The sequence below is a fragment of the Ovis aries genome, chromosome 15 (assembly GCF_016772045.2).
Source record: "Ovis aries strain OAR_USU_Benz2616 breed Rambouillet chromosome 15, ARS-UI_Ramb_v3.0, whole genome shotgun sequence".
NCBI classification, from domain to species: Eukaryota; Metazoa; Chordata; class Mammalia; order Artiodactyla; family Bovidae; genus Ovis; species Ovis aries.
In genome coordinates this window covers 77,496,132-77,503,747 of record NC_056068.1, presented here as the reverse complement: position 1 = coordinate 77,503,747, position 7,616 = coordinate 77,496,132, and the positions used below count along the sequence as shown (strand labels likewise).

At 37.9% G+C, this 7,616-nt stretch overlaps 1 protein-coding gene and 1 pseudogene across 1 annotated transcript; one reads left to right on the top strand and one right to left on the bottom strand.

The window, feature by feature from the left end:
• Positions 1-2,100: 2,100 nt before the first annotated feature.
• LOC114118321 (olfactory receptor 1165-like) lies at positions 2,101-3,162 on the bottom strand (annotated as a pseudogene).
• Positions 3,163-5,367: 2,205 nt separating this feature from the next.
• Positions 5,368-6,300, top strand: LOC114118322 (olfactory receptor 5W2-like). Its single transcript, XM_027979070.2, has one exon. It carries the CDS (start codon positions 5,371-5,373, stop codon positions 6,298-6,300), a length of 930 nt encoding a protein of 309 aa, XP_027834871.2. The 5' UTR covers positions 5,368-5,370.
• The last annotated feature ends 1,316 nt before the right edge of the window (positions 6,301-7,616 follow it).

Genomic DNA, 7,616 nt, shown 5'->3' with positions numbered 1-7,616 from the left:
TCTATACATTTATTTCTCATAATAGCTTTCTTTGAACTGACTGCTAAAATCTAAGTGAATATAAGGCACTCTTAAGTATCCTCTTAATCTATTCCCTAGAAAGATTTGTGCATGATTGACAATGTTTCTCAAATGTTTGGAGAAATTCACCAACATAAAAAACAGGGCATAGGATTTCTTTGTGAGGAAGATTTTGGAAACAAATTCCATTTCTTTGGGCTCCCCAGTGACTCAGCGGTAAAGAATCCACCGGCAGTACAGAAGATGCAGGGACAGGAGTCTGATCCCGGGTTAGGGGGATTGCCCGGAGAAGGGCGTGGCCCCCACTCCAGTCTTCTTGCCAGGAAAATCCCACTGACAGAGAAGCCTGGTCGGGCCAAGGTCCGTGGGGTCACAAAAAGCCAGACACAACTGAGCACACACAGACCCCCATTACACTAACAGATAAGACTGTACTTACACTTTCTATTTTTATTGTATAAGACTGAATGCTGTTTTTTCAAGGTGTGTGTTTATTTCATTAAGATTTGTAATTTCTTAATATAGATTCTTCACAATATCTTACTATTAGCCATGCCTGTAGAATTTTTTCAATGCCAATTTTTTCCCCTAATCAGTAAAGAAAGAGATAAAATGTGGATTATTTTTAACTCGATATGTCAAACTCAAAACATAACATGCCTTTGTTGTCTCTCTCTTCCCTTAGAAACCAAATCAATCATAGTAATGATAATGAGAAATAAATAAAATGGCCAAGCCACATTAGTAAAACCAATGATGGGATTTCCCTGAGGTCCAGGGTTAAGATTCTTTGCTTCCACTGCAGGGAGCATGGACTTGATCCCTGGTGGAGAAACTAGGATCTCACATGCTGTGCAGCACAGCCAAAAATAAAGATGAATAAATTGAAACCATGGTAAAATTAAAACCAGCTAATATGATCTCATCATAATCTCAGAAATGTGAAATGATTATGGAGGAGCATAGATGAATGAAGCAGAGAGGGCAAGGCTACAGCCAAGAATGCTTTAACCTGCAGAGCTAAAGAACAAGTGACGTAAGTTTTAGAGCCCCTAGAGCCTCAGGCTTTAAAAGAATGAACACAATAAATACTGAAGTTTGTATGAAAATGAAATGGTCAAGGATAAGCAGGATCCACTTACACAGAAGCAAAGATGTCAGAAGTTGCTCTAATGGATAGTGAGATTTACTTCAAAGCTACCATAATTAAGAATATTAACTTCCAATTAAAATAAATAAATTTATATTAAAAAAAGAATATGTGATAATGGCAGGTACTTCAAAGGAATATAAGAAAGGCTTATTAAACTGAATGAGGTAGATTCATGATTAGGTCCAGTTACTCAGAAGCATCTCCGTTAATCTCATTATAATTTTTTCATACTTCATTATTGACGACGAGCATTTCTTTTCCTTTGGATCATGAGTGCAAACCTGAGACATGAACGAGTAATTGTCAGAAGAAGAGAAAATAGAGCAGTTCTTAACTTGGGCTTTATCACTGAGTAATCATCATATCTCCCTAGAAATACATTTAACTTTTTCTCAGTATTCAGTTAAACACCTTTGATTGAACTATATTACACAGGTATTCAAAAAATGAATGATGCTGACAGAGACTAGCTATTATTTTCAGGATCTTCTTGCTTAAAATCAGGTAATACTTTTTATAAGGCAAACTCAAAACTCCTCATTTTACCTGGTGTAAAATAAAGTTTTGAGAAGAGCTAAAAGTTGCATTTTATAAAACTGAATCAGAAGAGTTAGTTATGAGAACCTAAGTGCAAATTTAACCCTAACCCTAACACTAACCCTAACCTTAACCCTGACACTAAACACAGTTATCATCTGTGTTTGCAGCATTGTTACAAACCACAACATAAACTGTAGCGTAAGGAATGAGTCTCTAACTATATATCCCTTTTCATCACTCTGACTTCCATAATGTATTATTTCTCTATTAACCGAGAAGTAATTGTAGCGCATCTGACCATCAAAAAAAATGTAAAATACAACATACAATTTATTTGAAACATAATCATATATTTACTTATAATAAAGATTAACTAGCATCAGAAATATATATGAAAATTATAAGGCATAATATGAACACAAGCATATTTATCTGGCTAATACCCAGGCTGACTTTAATTCAAGTGGTTTTTCAGTCCCACTGGACTTCTGAATTATATTGAGGGAGAAAGCAGTTTCATAGTTATCAAACTCCTGACTGTCTCTTTCACATCTTTATTCCTAAGGCTATAGATAAGAGGGTTCAGCATAGGACTCATGACAGTAAAAAACACAGTGGCTACTTTGATGAGGAGCCATGAGCTTTTGGAGTTGGGTGCACAATAAAGGAACAGAACAGTCCCATGGAGAATGGTGATGGCGGTCAGATGGGAAGCACAGGTGGAGAAGGCTTTTCGGAGTCCAGCAGCTGAAGGCATCTTAATGATTGTGACAACTATGAAAGCATAGGACGTGAGGATAATCAGGAGGCTACATACCTCATTTAGTGTAGAAATGAGGGAACACATCAGTTGACTGAAATGGGTGTCAGAACAGGAAGCAGAGATGATGGCAGAATACTCACAGCCAAAGTGATGTATGACGTTAGAACCACAGAAGGACAGCTCCAAAAGAGAACATGTGATTGTCCAGGAACACATTCCACCCCATGTGTAAGTCCTAGCCACCAGGAGGCTGCAGAGCTTAGGAGACATAGCAGCTGTGTAGAGCAGGGGGTTACAAACAGCCACACACCGGTCATAGGCCATGACTGCTAGAATGGACATCTCCGTAATCACAAATGCACAGCCAACGAAAAACTGTGCCATGCATCCTTTGAAAGAGATAACTCTCTTCCACAACCAAGATACCCAGGAGTTTGGGTGTAAATACGCTGGAAGAGCAAATATCCAAAAAGGAGAGATGGCTGAGAAAAAAATACATGGGTGTGTGGAGTTTGGGACTGGTCCTTATGACCACAATTATGCCAAGGTTCCCCACCAGAGTGACTGTGTAAATGGTCAAGAACACCAAGAAAAGGGGTGCCTGGAGGCATGGGTATCCTGAGAAGCCCAAGAGGATGAACATGGTCACAGAGCTCTGATTTCCTTCATTCAGTACCATGGCTCTTGATTGAAAAAACAAAAATAAAGAAGAATTAAAATTGAGCAGTAGAACATGAGAAGGTGGAGTGAAAGAAACTGAAGACAGCTCCACCTAAGCTAGTGAAGGCAGTGTACACAGGAATGCTCTGAAGCATCAAGCTGAAGTCTTTACAACTTGAGTGAATTTGATTATGGGGAAATTAGCTTTATCCTTTAGAACTTTTGTTTCTTTACCTGGAAAATAAGAAAATAATAGTATTTATCAATAGTAGTAGTATAAGTAAATGATTCCTAAATGAATGTGATGCTTAGAGCATCAAATATCCCCAAGATAGAGTATGATTCTATGAAAACACAGGCTACATAGAAGGAAACCAGGAAAGAAAAAAAAGGAAAAAAGAACTAAACAAATCATTGGTTGGATTATGGCAGCCACATGATAAGAGCAGAATTAACCTGGGAATTCTGGGCTTCTCTTACTTATGTAATGTACACATTACATTTCAGTAAAAAAGAAAACATGAACCAAGTGTGGTCATATCCTTACATGAGATGTGAAGGAGGCTCTTAAACACTATGAACAAATCTAAGTAAACGGAAATAATGAAGGGAGGTCTTTTGAGTTTCAGTAGGTTTACTCATTAGCTAAAGAAGGACGAAACCATTTCAGGATGACTGTGAAGCACATCATGCAAAAAAATTTGCAGTTTTCTTTTTGCCACAGATCAATTTGATGACAATAGTGAAGTATGAAAATTCAGCCTGTGCCAAGTGGCTTCTGAATTCTCAGGGGAAAATGCAGAAGCAGAAGTACAATTAAGGAAATGTTTGCATAAGATCAAAGCAGAGGGACAGTAGCACAGGGATTTAAGTCCCAAGGTACCTGGTAAAATAAGAGGCCATCTGCTTATTGTTCAGCTAGTCAAGACCTGCTCGTCTCAGGTAGGTTTCCAGCTCCTAACTTAAAGATATAGAAGAAAATACGTAACATTTTGAGGGAAACAAATTGTAAATGAACCATTTTGTGCCTGCCTACTCATGAAAATCTGAAATCAATGGCTAGAAATATTTCTATCTCAGAATCACAAGAAACTGAACTTGCTAATATCCACAATGCAGCTGTTTATTTATTTTATTTTGCTTTTGCTTCACAGGAAATATTTACTCTTTTTATCATTGGAAAAGTGTATACATTAATTTAAAGTATGTTTTGCTTTATTAAACTAGAGTAGGTACTACAGTAAGAATAAAGACATGTACAAATTCATCCCCATGTGAACCACATGCCATATTTACTTAGCTCTGAGGGGAGAAAAAGTTCATTGCTTCCATTCTAGTCTTATAAACATTAAAATGTATACACACAGACACATATAACAAAGAGGAAAGTCTATGCATTTTAGAAACATTATTGTCCCTCATCTTATTTCTGCTTTAGTAACTAACGGGCCATTTAAAATCTAAAATGATGTGAATCAGACAATAAATTCTGTTGTTTTCACTTCCTTTTAGCTCTTTTTGCCCCACTTGTTAGAAGAGATTCACTTTTTGACAACTGCCACTCCACAAAGAGGTAATGAGCATTGTGGGGAAGCAGGAATAAATTTCTAGAAAATCAGATCCGTAACACTTAATTCACGTCCAAGCAAACACTGATCATAACATAAACTAAAGCCAGGAATATAATTATGTTTTATTACTAGTCATTGATATGCTCGCTGTTTCTGGAACTAAATCAAATGCTCTGAAACCAATCATGCTTTTTTGAGAACCATTAAAATCATTACCGTTTTTTGTATCTACGTGACTATTGTCAGCCCTCATAAATGCTCAGTCCTATGTCTTACAGTCTGGTCTCTTTAACACTGGTGTCTCTCTCTTCTAGGTTTTCCTCAAGAGGTAAAGAGTTAAATTTCTCTAAATCTGCTCCCTGGGATGAAGAAACTAACACTCAGAGAAGAGCTTATAGAAAGTAACAAAACCTCATGAATGACATCTAGATTTACATCCCATTTCTCAAAGGTCTTTCTTAGAGACTTTCTTATTATTGCAGAATAGAAAGCCATGCCTCTTTAAAGTGGGTGCATGACTGAATAATTTTCTAAGTATAAAAAGACACTTACAGAAAAAATATTCTGTCTTATTTCATTTTGTAGATGCAGAAAAGTGTTACGCTTGCAAGTATCATTTTCTTGATCATTTCCTCCGAAAGTGTACACAAGAGCAAAGAAGAATGGACACAGGGAATTGCTCCTCCTTAACTGAATTCATTTTCTTGGGAATTACTGATAACACCAAGACCAAAGTGATTCTATTTACCATGTTTCTCCTTGTTTATCTCATTGCTCTTCTGGCAAATCTGGGAATGATCACCCTCATTAGGATGGATCCCCAGCTGCACACACCCATGTACTTTTTCCTCAGCCACCTCTCCTTCTGTGACCTCTGCCTTTCCACAGCAGTTGGCCCCAAGATGCTGGTGGACCTATTGGCTAAGAACAAACCAATTCCCTTCTATGGCTGTGCCCTGCAATTACTGGTTATCTATACCTTTATAGATTGTGAGTGTCTCTTGCTGGCAGTGATGGCCTATGACCGGTACAAGGCCATCAGCAGCCCCTTGCTCTACGCGGTCAGCATGTCCAGCAGGGTGTGCTCTCTGCTCATGGCGGGGGTTTACCTGGTGGGAATGATAGATGCTTTGATAAATACAACATTAGCATTCCATTTATGCTTCTGTGGGTCAAATGAGATTAACCACTTTTTTTGTGATGTTCCTCCTCTCCTGTTGATATCTTGCTCAGACACACAGGTCAATGAGTTAGTGATATTCATGATTTTTGGCTTCATTGAATTAAGCTCCATTTCAGGAGTTCTTGTCTCTTATTGTTATATTATCTTATCAGTCTTGAAGATCCACTCTGCCAAAGGGGGGTTCAAAGCTTTCTCTACTTGCGTCTCTCACCTAACTTCTGTGGCAGTTTTCCAGGGGACGATGCTCTTCATGTATTTCAGGCCGAGTTCATCCTACTCTCTAGAAGAAGACAAAATGACCTCTTTATTTTACACCATTGTGATTCCCATGTTGAACCCTCTAATTTATAGCCTAAGGAATAAGGATGTGAAACAGACTCTGAAAAAATTGAAGGATAAATGGTTTTAAAAATTTATATTTTGTGTATGTGCATACATACACATCCATCCATATATGGTGATTGTTGATTTATTAAAATTAAATGGTAGGTTACATGAGAAACATAATTTCTATTTGAAATATATTTCTATTCCCCCCACCTGTCATGCTTCTTTATATTTCCAGAATTTGTACATGGTATTATTTTCTGGGAAAAACTTTTCTGGCTTTTTCAATATGTGAATTTTGTTCAGTTTTTAGTCAAGCACTATTTAAATTACACTAAAGATATACAGGAGATCCAACCAATCCATTCTGAAGGAGATCAGCCCTGGGATTTCTTTGGAAGAAGTGATCCTAAAGCTGAAACTCCAGTACTTTGGCCACCTCATGCGAAGAGTTGACTCATTGGAAAAGACTGATGCCGGGAGGGATTGGGGGCAGGAAGAGAAGGGGACGACAGAGAATGAGATGGCTGGATGGCATCACTGACTCGATGGACGCGAGTCTGAGTGAACTCCAGGAGATGGTGATGGACAGGGAGGCCTGGTATGCTGCGATTCATGGGGTCGCAAAGAGTTGGACATGACTGAGCGACTGAACTGAACTGAACTGAACTCAAAGATATACAGTGCACTTTGTTCACTGATCTTCGAGCCTTTTAGTTCTTTATGTACTACAATACATCTTGTAGTTTAAATACTACTAAATATAAGCTAGGGTTAATAATGTATTAACTAAACAGTCAAGTAGTTCATAATAAGCCTGAAATTCATCATGAGGTAACACATAGTGGTCTATTATTCAGAAGTAAAAATATCTAAAACCAGTCTAAAGGAAAGGCATCTTTGGATATTCAGTCAAATCAGAAAAGGATTCAATTTAGGAGATGAAAACATAGCAGGCAGAGGATCTGACAGTTCCTCTGATCTTGAAGTGTACGAGTCCATGCCTGTTAGAAGAAGTCATATTGGCTACAACAGGGAAGAACCGTGAGGAAATGCTAATGGAATAATTCATACAGAGGAAGACAAGTACTGTACGATCTCACCAACACATGGAATCCAACTGGTCAAGCACATAGAAATAGAGAGTAGAGTGGCTGTTGCTACAGGCTGAAAGGTGGGAGCAAAGGGTGATGTTGGTCAAAGTTTAAAGACCTCCTGTTACTTGATGGATAAATTCTGAGGGTCTAATGTGCACTGTGACTCTACTTAACAGTAGTGTATTGTAAGACTGAAATTTGCTGAGAGAGGAGTTCTTAAAGGTTTTCTTGGTATCCACACTCAAAGTGATAGCTATGTAAATTGATTAACGTGTTAACTAACTTTATTGTAGTAATTATT

Coding starts and splice junctions, on each gene's coding strand:
- LOC114118322 (XM_027979070.2), top strand. CDS start 5,371: ATGGACACAGGGAATTGCTCCTCCTTAACTGAATTCATTTTCTTGGGA.